We start from the raw sequence: 13,689 nt of genomic DNA, 5'->3' as shown, positions 1-13,689 counted from the left end.
GCAAGCCTGACGGGCTGGCCGAGGCATGGGCACCGGCCAAGCTGGCTGAGGCGTGGGAGCCTGCTGAACTCGCTAAGGCATGGGAGCCTGATGGGCTGGCTGAAGCATGATGTGGGGTGGGTGCCTGCCACGCCAACCGAGGCAAGAGGACTTCTCGAGCCAACTAAGGTGTGGAAGCCCGTTGAGCTAGCTGAGGCACCCCCGGTTCCATCAGCGACGGCACCCGGACCCGACATCACCAACTAAAACATTAACTCCCTGATGCTTCCTTTTAGTGGTGTTAGCATTCTGTGGGATCAACGCTGGAGACGAGAAGCAGGTAGAGGGAGAACATTTCATAAACAATGGCCATGAAAATGAAATAGAACAGGAACAGCTTCTGGACAGGGGAAAAAAATAACGACATCAATGCTGACGCAGGGAACAACCTGAGGTGCAGACAGATATAGAGGGGTAATCAACAAAGTAATGGAGTCCAGGTGAGAGAGACAGAAAAAGAGAGAGAGAAAGATAGGCATAAGAAGCAGCCTCTTAATCACCGTGTGATTGTGGGTTACTGGAGAGAGAGAGAGAGAGAGAGAGAGAGAGAGAGAGAGAGAGAGAGAGAGAGAGAGAGAGAGAGAGAGAGAGAGAGAGAGAGAGAGAGAGAGAGAGAGAGAGAGAGAGAGAGAGAGAGAGAGAGAGAGAGAGAGAGAGAGAGAGAGAGAGAGAGAGAGAGAGAGAGAGAGAGTGTGTGTGTCTGTCTGTGCATGAGTGTCTAAAGCAAATCTGTATTGGACATTCTCCTAAGGATGTCAAATTAGACTATTGAGATGCAGACCCTTTGTTACGCCTATCATGAAAGGAGGCCAATTTAGATTATTGAGATTGAGACTGTGTGCTACACCTACCGTTAAAGCCAAGTTAGACTATTAAATTCAGCATATGTGCTACATCTCCAAGCCAATTCAGACTATTGCGATTCAGTCTATACTGTATGTTACACCTATCATGAAATTAAGCCAATTTCGACTTTTGAGATTCAGCCTATATGTTACACCTACCATGAAAGGAAGCCACTTAAGACTATTGAGATGCAGCTGGTGTTTTGATTTACCTGTAGCTGCCAGTCTCCGGCACTCTCCAGATTTGGATGCCTTTGAATGGGCTTCTGGTTGCCACGGTAACGTTGATGTTGCTGTTCCGATATGAGCTGCTACACTGGGTTGGGGTGGGCCCCTCTGAACCCACTGCCCCACAAGTGTGAAAGGCCCATTTGGTGTCTGTAAAACACATTGATTACACATACATGAACATTTGCACACACACGTACACACACATTTGCACATGCATGCACACGCGCAAACACACGCACACACACACACACAGGCAAATGAAGACACTCATCATTCAGAACACTGTTCAAACTCATCACATTTCCCATCACACAAATTGTGCCTCATCTTTCATTTCACTTCAACAAACCCCCCAACACTCTAGTCTCACATCAATAAACCCCAACATAGTGAAATGCCAGAGACATTTTTTCCGTCCTACTCGTCTAACTCCTGATTGCGAGCGAGATATAACGGAATAAATAAAATAAGCATCTTCATCATATTTCACTGTAGTAAAAAATGCCTATCATTACTGTCTGAAGAAAATCTCCAAACTCCATTTTGTCCATTTACATTTTTCAAATGATTTGAAGGAAATGAATCCCCTATATGTACTCCGAACATTTCATGACTCTAGGATCAAGAACATGTATTCCAAAAAGTTTCTGAAGTTGGGTGTTTGTATGTTTGTAATCTCTCATGGACAGACTATGTAAACATAAATGGTATCTGTAGATCTCTCATGATACAACGGGATGAGTGAGATAACGAGCAGCATTAGGAGCAGCATTAGTTAGTGCTTTGGACAAAGCATGATTTCCCAGGGAAGGGGACATTTGGCCCACAGACTTTCCGGTAACTTACAAAGAGAGAGGGTGGAGCTCTTCATTCCGGTTCTGATCCTTATTCTATCTCTTCTCTGATCACGTATGGACCCAGAACTTAATTGAGCATCTGATCTATTACCAAAGACTTTAGTTCTGGGTTAACCGAGATTAGTATGTTCATGAATGGTAAAATTTGGCATTTTCATCTGACAGCCACGCTGGACAGTGGGAACGGCATCATTTCCATCGTTCCCCCAAATCAGGATTTAGTGACTCGATCAGTGTTGTGGTCCAGCCATGTTTATCTGAGAAGACTAATCTCATGCAAATCTAGGCAAAAAATAACTCCCCATTCGCTACAGCCTGGGATTACACTGCAAATGAGGAGAAAAGTTTGAGTTAGCTGAGCATTCAAACTGATTTTGCCATTTTTCACTGTAGTAAATTGAAACAATGGTAAGTGCAGTGTTCAGTATGGTTTAACCAGTTTAGAAATGACGAGGCAGTAAAGAATGATACAGTGGCTTGCGAAAGAATTCACCCCCTTGGCATTTATCCTATTTTGTTGCCTTACAACCTGGAATTAAAATTGATTTTTGGGGGGTTTGTGTCATTTGATTTATACAAGATGCAAAATATTTTTTATTGTGAAACAAACAGGGAAATAAGACAAAAAAACTGAAAACTTGAGCGTGCATAACTATTCACCCCCTCAAAGTCAATACTTTGTAGAGCCACCTTTTGCACAAATTACAGCTGCAAGTCTCTTGGGGTATGTCTCTATAAACTTGGCACATCTAGCCACTGGGATTTTTACCCATTCTTCAAGGCAAAACTGCTCCAGCTGCTTCAATTTGTATAGGTTCTGCTGATGTACAGCAATCTTTAAGTCATTGATAGAAGAATTTGTATGTTTAACTTCTTGCGACTAGGTGGCGCTATTAACATTTTTGGATGAAAAACGTTCCCGTTTTATACAAGATATTTTGTCACGAAAAGATGCTTGACTATGCATATAATTGACAGCTTTGGAAAGAAAACACTCTGACGTTTCCAAAACTGCAAAGATATTGTCTGTGAGTGCCACAGAACTACAGGCGAAACCCAGATAAAAATCCAACCAGGAAGTGCCGCATTTTTTGAAACCGCATCATGCCAATGACTCCTTATATGGCTGTGAATGAGCTACGAATGAGCTTATGTTTTCCACGTATTCCCCAAGGTTTCTACAGCATTGTGACGTCTTTATAGGCATTTCCATTGAAGAATGGCTGTAAGGGACCATATATAGCATTTGGTCACATGGTGTCTCCCGCAGAAAATCTTGCGTAAAATACTGAGGTAGCCATTTTTCCAATCGCTTCTTATGAGAAACCAATTGCCTCGACAGATATATTATCGAATATATATGTTAAAAACACCTTGAGGATGGATCCTAAACAACGTTTGCCGTGTTTCTGTCGATATTATGGAGCAAATTTGGAAAAAAGTTTGGTGTTATAGTTGTAGCATTTTCCGGTCGATTTCTCAGCCAAGCATGATGAAGAAACGGGAGCTATTTCGCCTACAAAAATAATATTTTTGGAAAAAAGGAACATTTGCTATCTAACTGGGAGTCTCCTGAGTGAAAGCTTCTGAAGTTCTTCAAAGGTAAATATTTTAATTTGGTTGCTTTTCTTATTTTCGTGAAAATGTTGCCTGCTGCCAGCAGAGCCTAGCATAGCATTATGCAATGATAAACTTACACAAATGCTTGTCTAGCGTTGGCTGTAACGCATATTTTGAAAATCTGAGATGACAGTTTTGTTAACAAAAGGCTAAGCTTGTGTTTGATTATATTTATTTCATTTAATTTGCGATTTTCATGAATAGGAAAAGTTTCTAGGGGTATTTATGTCCGCTGCGTTATGCTAATTTGTTTGAGGCTATGATTACGCTCCCGGATACGGGATTGCTCGTCGCAAGGTTAAGATAACGAATAAAGTATTCCACCCTGAAACCATATAATTGTGTGAAATGTATTAGAATCATAAAACTATAATCTGATGATGTGTGTGGTTTTAGTCAGAATTAGAACCAGGACATTTTGTTCCTGTTTAGCTATATAAGCAGGGTGCAAGTGTGAAACAAAGGATATGAGGAGCTATCGACAGACAAGTTGTGCTACTGTGAAACCAATAACAGGACATTCTGTCCCCACCCGTGGAGGGGAGAAATTGTTAGGCTTGCAGAAAAGTATGAAACATGTTGCAGAATATAACAAACAATGTATGTGTGTAATGGAAAAGTAACTGTCTGAGCAAGGCGTAACTTAAGATTTGAACATGTTTGTGTGTGTGGATAAAAATATTTTCTCTGCACTTGAAGGTGTGGTCGTTAATTTCTGTATTATCAAATGAGGAGAGTCAAACTTAACACACGAGTCAGAGTTATACTTAAACTACATATTTAATAATAAGGGCTTTGCAATAGCAATGACTTTCAACAATTCACCATTTCTAATGAACCGTTGAGAGTGATAAAACAAAAGTACAAAGATCCTTTATAGCCAAGATACACAGCTCTCAACCTACATGACAAACAACAGATACATAGAATGGTCACAAGTTTAAGATTTGTATGAAAGACAGCTATAATACATAGCAGACAGCAACTTTTGTGTCAACAGTTTTCATTGTATAGACCAGTGTCTGGTCCTCCTACTCCAAACTGGAACCATCTCACCCTGGTACGGTATAGCACAAAAACATTACCTCATGTTCTCTGGAATGCTCTTTAGGTTTTATCACCCAAAGACATCGTAAATCTTCTCTGTCAGTGTTATCTCATAGAGGCCCATCCTCAATAGAACACACACACAATAGTTAACAGAATACACTATTCTGTCAAATAAAACAACCATTATAATGCAATACAAGCATTATAACATAATCTTGCAATTTCCATGACAAAGGGCAGAGCGCTCTCTGAATCAAGAATTGATCTATTGCAGGCTGAGACTGTCTATTTCTTTGAACTGGAGATTTACATCCTTCAGGAATTAGACAGAGATATAAAATAGTTCAGTTAGAACATCGGGATGGAAATTATCGTGACAGTCATACCACAGATTGTCAATTGGATTGAAGTCTGGGCTTTGACTAGGCCATTCCAAGACATTTGAATGTTTCCCCTTAAAACAATCGATTGTTGCTTTATCAGTATGCTTAGGGTCATTGTCCTGCTGGGAGGTGAACCTCTGTCCTAGTCTCAAATCTCTGGAAGACAAATAGGTTTCCCTCAAGAATTTCCCGAAATGTAGCGCCATCCATCATTCCTTCAATTCTGACCAGTTCTAAGGCTAGAAGTGAAAAGGCTTTAAAATATCCAGTAGAAGTAAATGTATTCTTAAGCCAGTCTTCTCTCCACCAAATACTTATAAAGAAGCTGTGAAGTCCCCAGGCCGAATCTGTCATTTTCAACCCAGGAACAGCAACCGCCTACAGACTTGTTGGTCGTTGCCCAAAGTAAATCCATCCGTACTTATTCTATTATTCTAGGGCTGGGCCAATTGATAACTGATCATGCTCATACACACACAGAGCTGCATGTACACATAGGTACACACAAACACACACACAGGTCACGCTCTGCTGAACAAGAAGAAAGGGAAGGAGAGGAGCAAGGTATGTGGTCAATGTTAGATGTGGTTTCTGATTATGTAACTGGGGAATGATCAGATACAGTAGTAAATCATTGACCACGACCACCACCTTGTGGTTGTGTTCATGGTCAACATACAGTGGGGAGAACAAGTATTTGATACACTGCTGATTTTGCAGGTTTTCCTACTACAAAGCATGTAGAGGTCTGTAATTTGTATCATAGGTACACTTCAACTGTGAGAGACGGAATCTAAAAGAAAAATCCAGAAAATCACATTGTATTATTTTTAAGTAATTAATTTGCATTTTATTGCATGACATAAGTATTTGATCACCTACCAACCAGTAAGAATTCCGGCTCTCACAGAAATGTTAGTTTTTCTTTAAGAAGTCTTCCTGCTCTCCACTCATTACCTGTATTAACTGCACCTGTTTGAACTCTTTACCTGTATAAAAGACACCTGTCCACACACTCAATCAAACAGACTCCAACCTCTCCACAATGGCCAAGACCAGTGAGCTGTGTAAGGACAATCAGGGTTAAATTGTAGACCTGCACAAGGCTGGGAAAGCAGCTTGGTGAGAAGGCAACAACTGTTGGCGCAATTATTAGAAAATGGAAGAAGTTCAAGATGACGGTTAATCACCCTCGGTCTGGGGCTACATGCAAGATCTCACCTCGTGTGGCATCAATGATCATGAGGAAGGTGAGGGATCAGCCCAGAACTACACAGCAGGACCTGGTCAATGACCTGAAGAGAGCTGGGACCACAGTCTCAAAGAAAGCCATTAGTACCACACCACGTCGTCATGGATTAAAATCCTGCAGGGCACGCAAGGTCCCCCTGCTCAAGCCAGCGCATGTCCAGGCCCGTCTGAAGTTTGCCAATGACCATCTGGATGATCCAGAGAAGGAATGGGAGAAGGTCATGTGGTCTGATGAGACAAAAATAGAGCTTTTTGGTCTAAACTCCACTCGCCGTGTTTGGAGGAAGTAGAAGGATGAGTACAACCCCAAGAATACCATCCCAACCGTGAAGCATGGAGGTGGAAACATCATTCTTTGGGGATGCTTTTCTGCAAAGGGGACAGGACGACTGCACCGTATTGAGGGGAGGATGGATGGGGCCATGTATCGCGAGATCTTGACCAACAACCTCCTTCCCTCAGTAAGAGCATTGAAGATGGGTCGTGGCTGGGTCTTCCAGCATGACAACGACCCGAAACACACAGCCAGGGCAACTAAGGAGTTGCTCCGTAAGAAGCATCTCAAGGTCCTGGAGTGGCCTAGCCGGTCTCCAGACCTGAACCCAATTGAAAATCTTTGGAGGGAGCTGAAAGTCCGTATTGCCAGTGGCAGCCCCGAAACCTGAAGGATCTGGAGAAGGTCTGTAAGGAGGAGTGGGCCAAAATCCCTGCTGCAGTGTGTGCAAACCTGGTCAAGACCTACAGGAAACATATGATCTCTGTATCAAATATTTGTTCTCCCCACTGTACATTGCTGAACAATGAGAAAGGAAAGGAACAGGGTGTGTGGTCAATGCTAGATATGGCCTCTTATTATGCAATTGGCACAAATCATTGATCGTGACCAGTGGTGGAAAAAGTACCCAATTGTCATACTTGAGTTAAAGTAAAGATAACTTAGTAGAAAATGATTCAAGTTAAGTGAAATTCACCCAGTAAAATACTACTTGAGTAAAAGTCTAAAAGTATTTGGTTTGAAATATATCAAAAGTAAATATATCAAAAGTAAAATATACTTAAGTGTCAAAAGTAAAAGTATAAATCATTTCAAAGTCTTTATATTAAGCAAACCAGACGGCACCATTTTCTTTCAGTTAAGGATAGCCAGGGTCACGCTCTAACACTCAGAAATCCAACAGAAAAATGTTGTGATTAGTGAGTCCGCCATATCAGAGGAAGTAGGGAATGTTCTCTTGATAAGTGTGTGAATTAGACAATTTCCTGTCCTGCTAAGCATTCTAAATGTAACTAGTACTAGAGTAGAAAGTACATTATTTTATTTAGGAATGTAATGAAGTAAAAGTTGTCAAAACTATAAATAGTAAAGTAAAGTACAGATACCCCAAAAAACTACTTAAGTAGTACTTTCAAGTATTTTTACTTAAGTACTTTACACCACTGTCCATGACCACTAAATTGTGTTCATGGTCAACGTCTATGGTTGAAGACTACAAGGTAAGTCACTCTCTCTCTCTCTCTCAATTCAATTTCAATTCAAGGACTTCATTGGCATGGGAAATGTATGTTAACATCGAAAATGCAGGTTAAAACCTCAAAGCTAGGGAGCAGAATTTTCACTTTGGATGAATAGCGCGCCCAATTTCAACTTCCTGCTACTCATGCCAAGAAAACAAGATATGCATATTATTGGTAGATTTGGATAGAAAACACTGAAGTTTCTAAAACTGTTTGAATCATGTCTGTGAGTATAACATATGTGGAAGGACCACCAGAGGGCAGGCTGGGCTCATGGATAGTAGCCCAACAAGGCATGGGAGACAAGGTAACCAGAGGCATTTAAGCACAGCTGACGGTACTAATGACATACTCTCCTTCCCCTATAAGAGAGAGAATGGAACCAGCAGAGGAGGGGAAACTATCTCTGGAAGATGGCCACCGAGAGAGAGGAGCTATCCAGGAAGAACCACTAAGACGGTGACAATCCCGTGACTTTTTTGTTGTAGTTTAAAGATACTCCTATTATGTTCTTGTTTCATCTGGAGAAGAAGATGTATGTTTTTTTCCTTGGAAGATTTTCATTGATTATGTTGGAGTGTTTGTGTTGACCCAATGCCCTCAATAGAGAACTGTGTTCAATCAAGAAAACTTACTCCTGACTCGTTTATTCCACCTTCCCGCTTTAGAGTGACGCCCAATTACTTGGTCCGCTCACATTGGTGGAGGATGCGGGCATTAGGTGGACGAGTGACAAGGATAAGTGAGTAAATCAAGATTCTTCCAGTAGACCCGGAGGAACCATTCAAGAACGATGGATAACGCCCTACTACAACAATTGATCACGGCACAGCAGACAACCATAGAACTCCTGCAACAACAGCTGAGCCGACGAGAAGAACCTAGAGTTAAGCCAAGAGCGGCTGCTCACGCCATCTTACCTCGTCTCTCCAAGGAGGATGATATTGAGGCCTTCCTCATGACCTTCGAAAGGACGGCCACCTTGGAAGAGTGGCCGCCCACAGAATGGGCGAGCGCATTAGCCCCTCTTTTGACCGGGGTGGCTCAGGAAGCCTATTTTGACCTGGATTCCCGCGAAGCTGCGGACTATGGGCGACTAAAAACCGAGATCCTGTCCCGGTACCAGCTGACTGCCAGAGATAGGGCTGTAAAATTCCATCAATGGACCTATACAGCTGATCAACCCGTCCGTGCCCAGATCTTCGCATTAATACGACTGACGAAACAGTGGCTAGAACCTGGAAAGGGAGTAGGACATGTGATAGAGACTCTCGTAGTGGACAAGATATTGAGGGAATTACCCAGTGACTTAAAAAGGGTTGTGGGGCAAGCCAACCCGTTGTCAGCCGACGACATAGCCCAGGCGGTAGAAACATATCGGTCTACAGGGGAGTTGTTAAAAAGTGACAAGGAGGAACGGAAGGAGTCTTCCAATCCCGTACCACGACTCACCCCGGCGCACCCGCCACCGAAACGTCCAAACCCCCCCCGGAGGTGGGAGAAGTCAGCCACCACACAGCAGGGTCGGTGTTATAAATGTCAGTCTCCCAACCATTATGCCCCACAGTGTCCTAGCAAGGATGAGCCCATGGTCACGGAGTCATCACTGCCTATCCCCACACATCCCGTTTTGAGGGGACAAGATCAACACTGTTGGTTAGCAGAGATAGCCCCAGCCTCAGAGATTCCGGTGCGAGTCGAAGGACAAGATGTGGTAGCTATTCTCGACTCGGGAAGTATGGTTACGTTAGTAGAGGAGCGGATGGTGACCTCCGCAGCACTGCTACCAGACAAAGTAGCCGTGTCCTGTATCCATGGAGACACCCACTATTACCCCACTGTGAATCTGCCTATTCTCACTCCAAAAGGAAGGTGTACAGTCAGGGCAGGGAAAGTGCCCCAGCTGAAGGTGCCATTATTGATCGGGAGAGACTGTCCCCTATATAAGGAGCTTCGGCAGATGACGTTATGTCCTGGAAGAAGAGGGACAGGAAAGAAGAGAAAATCCAAGCCCGAGGTAGTAGTCCTACAAGGAGACGTAGCCGCGTCATCGTCCTCTGCAGCAGAGGAAGAAATAGCAACCCAACGTTTACGACAGATATTCCAGGAAACCACCGATGAAGACACATGTGAAGGGTTATACACAACGCAGGAAGAAAGGAGCAACCAGGCGCTAAGGGATATATTTGAAGCTCCATCCGAGGAGGGAACCTGGAAGGGATTCTCCTCGGTCACCCTTGATGGGGATGTGAAACATCCTCCACATCCCTCTACCGAGGTCGACCTGCCCCAGGAATTAAAGGGACAGTTCGGCACCTCGCAGCATAGAGACCCAGACCTAAGGGAGGCCATGAGGAAGGTGAAGGTGATTGACGGGAGGAACGTCGACGGATCAGGTGAGCCCCCTCTTCCTTACTATGCAATCAGGCGGGGTCTCTTATACTGGGTCGTACGACGAAGGGGGGAAAACCAGGAATTACTAATGGTGCCTAGGCCATACAGGGATACAGTTCTACAGTTAGCCCATTCCCACGTCCTAGGAGGACACCTGGCACGGGACAAGACTATTGACAGAATCATGCAGAGATTCTATTGGCCCCGGGTCACCCGGGATGTGGCCAGGTATTGTAGGACGTGTGATCAATGTCAACGTACAGCCCCACGGCCACACCTACGTAACCCTTTGATTCCTCTCCCCATCATAGAGACTCCCTTTGAACGCATAGCTATGGACCTCGTAGGACCCCTCCCAAAATCCGCCAGAGGACACGAGTACATCCTAGTGGTTATAGATTACGCTACCAAGTTCCCGGAGGCCATACCCCTGCGTAACATGTCGTCAAAGGGAATTGCCAAGGAGTTATTCCTGATGTTCTCTCGGGTGGGTCTCCCCAAGACTATCTTAACCGATCAAGGAACCCCGTTCATGTCCCGGTTGATGAAGGACTTGTGTCGGTTATATCAGGTTCAACAGATACGTACAAGCATATTCCACCCTCAAACAGACGGGTTGTGTGAACGCTTGAACAAAACGATTAAAAGCATGTTGAGAAGAGTGGTGTCCCGAGACGGGAAAAACTGGGACATGCTTCTCCCACACTTAATGTTTGCCCTGCGAGAAGTACCCCAGGCATCCACTGGATTCTCTCCGTTTGAATTGCTCTATGGCAGACCCTGTCGAGGAATCCTCGACTTAGCCAAGGAGACCTGGGAGACCCAACCATGCCCCTTTCGATCCACAATAGAGCACGTTACCCTGATGAGAGACCGCCTGTCAGCAGTGTGGCCCATAGTCAAAGAGCATATGGAGAAGGCCCAAAGGACCCAAGGCCGGGCCTACGATAAGTCCGCGACCCCCCGTGAGTTCACCGTGGGAGAGAAAGTGATGGTGCTTGTGCCCACGGCCGAACATCGCTTGCTGGCGCAGTGGAGGGGGCCCTACGAGGTAATGAAAAGGGTCTCACCGGTTAATTACCTCATCAAGCAACCTGACAGGAGGAAGAAGGTCCAACTCTATCACATAAACCTGCTGAAGACGTACCATGGACGAGAGGAGGAGGTGGCTTTGATGGCCCTGGAGGGCAAAGGAAAAGAGGAGGCTCTACCACAGGTGCGCCGTGGCCAAACTCTCCTACCGGAGCAGTCAAGACAGCTAGACAAGCTGATTATGAACTTCGGTCGAATATTCTCTCCATTCCCAGGACAAACAGATGTCCTGTTCCACCATATCCACACTGAACCCGGCAAGAAGGTGCATATCCGCCCTTACAGGATTCCTGAGGCTCGCCGAGTCATCGCTAAGAAAGAGGTGAGGGAAATGTTGAGGATGGGCGTGATCGAGCCCTCGACGAGTGAGTGGTCCAGTCCCATAGTCCTGGTCCCCAAATCCGATGGTAGTATGAGACTCTGCAACGACTTTAGGGGCGTGAATGCCATCTCTACATTCGATGCGTATCCCATGCCCCGCGTGGATGAACTCTTGGGGCGCTTAGGAAAGGCCAAGTTCATCACTACCCTGGATTTGACGAAGGGATATTGGCAAGTGCCGGTGGCTCCGGAGGATCGCCCAAAGACTGCCTTCGCCACCCCAGAGGGGCTTTTCCAGTATGTGAGGATGCCCTTCGGACTGCACGGTGCCGCTGCAACTTTCCAACGCCTCATGGATGCCATTCTACGGCCCCATCAAGAGTATGCAGCGGCGTACATAGACGATGTGGTCATCCACAGCGAGGACTGGGATAGTCACCTCCTGCGATTACGGGCGGTGCTCGTGAGTTTGGAAGCCACAGGGTTGACAGCCAATCCAAATAAATGCTGCCTGGGCCTGTCCGAAGCGGAATACCTGGGGTACACCGTGGGGAATGGGAAAATACGCCCACAGGCAGAGAAGACAAGGGCCATTCGTGACTGGCCTCGACCCCGGACCAAGCGAGACGTTCGGGCCTTCTTAGGGATAACAGGATATTATCGCCGTTTTATCCCGGGATATGCAACCATTGCCAACCCCCTCACAAACCTCATCAGGAAAAACCTGCCAAACCAGGTAGAGTGGAAAGACGAGACGGAAGAGGCCTTTCAATTGCTAAAAGATGGCCTGTGTTCTGATCCCGTTCTACAGGCTCCGGACTTCTCACAAGAGTTCATTGTGCAGGTCGACGCCTCGGATACAGGGCTTGGGGCCGTACTAGCTCAGGGTAAAGGTGAAGAAGAGAAGCCGATTCTCTTCATTAGTAGGAAGCTCAGCGATCGGGAACAGAGGTATGCGACCGTAGAGAAAGAGGCCTTAGCCATCAAGTGGGCCCTCGATTATCTCCGGTACTACCTACTGGGTCGGAGGTTTGCATTAGTTACTGACCATGCGCCCCTCACGTGGATGGCTGGTAAGAGAAACAATAACAACAGAATAGCCAGATGGTTTTTGTCTTTACAACCGTTCTCTTTCCATGTCATCCACAGGGCCGGATCGAGGAACGGGAATGCAGACGCGCTGTCCCGACGCGACCAAGACGGTGCGTCTGGCGCCCGACCCTCCGGTTCGGTCCTGGGGGGGAAGGTATGTGGAAGGACCACCAGAGGGCAGGCTGGGCTCATGGATAGTAGCCCAACAAGGCATGGGAGACAAGGTAACCAGAGGCAATTAAGCACAGCTGACGGTACTAATGACATACTCTCCTTCCCCTATAAGAGAGAGAATGGAACCAGCAGAGGAGGGGAAACTATCTCTGGAAGATGGCCACCAAGAGAGAGGAGCTATCCAGGAAGAACCACTAAGACGGTGACAATCCCGTGACTTTTTTGTTGTAGTTTAAAGATACTCCTATTATGTTCTTGTTTCATCTGGAGAAGAAGATGTATGTTTTTTTCCTTGGAAGATTTTCATTGATTATGTTGGAGTGTTTGTGTTGACCCAATGCCCTCAATAGAGAACTGTGTTCAATCAAGAAAACTTACTCCTGACTCGTTTATTCCACCTTCCCGCTTTAGAGTGACGCCCAATTACTTGGTCCGCTCACACATAACTTATGTAGCAGGCAAAACCCAGAGGACTAACTGTTCAGAATTATTTATTTTTATTCCCATCTCTCTTCCCTATATGTCTTTGCCATTGGATATTTAATAGGAACCTATTTTCAGTTCCTACCGCTTCCACGCGATGTCGCCAGTGTTTGGAATATCAGGAAGTAGGCCAACTCGGAACAGGGGACACTTTTGTGAGTTGCGCAAGACATGAAGAGCAGAGACTTTTTCTTTTCGTTCATGTATTGAATACAGATTACCCCGTCTACAATTTGATTGATTATTAACGTTTAAAAATACCTAACGTTGTATTACAAAAGTAGTTTGAAATATTTTGGCAAAGTTTATAGGCAACTTTTGAAATATTATTTAGTGACGTTG

General features: G+C 45.1%; 1 protein-coding gene across 1 annotated transcript in view; it reads right to left on the bottom strand.

Annotated features, from left to right (window-relative positions):
* The window catches only part of LOC139384404 (ALK tyrosine kinase receptor-like), a 658,145-nt gene that overhangs the window by 64,036 nt on the left and 580,420 nt on the right, over window positions 1–13,689 (bottom strand). Inside the window, 1 exon segment of the mRNA XM_071129162.1 lies at window positions 1,097–1,262. Coding sequence (XP_070985263.1) covers window positions 1,097–1,262 — 166 coding nt within the window.

This window comes from Oncorhynchus clarkii, chromosome 26 (genome assembly GCF_045791955.1).
Source record: "Oncorhynchus clarkii lewisi isolate Uvic-CL-2024 chromosome 26, UVic_Ocla_1.0, whole genome shotgun sequence".
NCBI lineage: Eukaryota > Metazoa > Chordata > Actinopteri > Salmoniformes > Salmonidae > Oncorhynchus > Oncorhynchus clarkii.
Note: the sequence above shows the minus strand (reverse complement) of the source record. Positions and strands in the feature narration are given on the sequence as shown.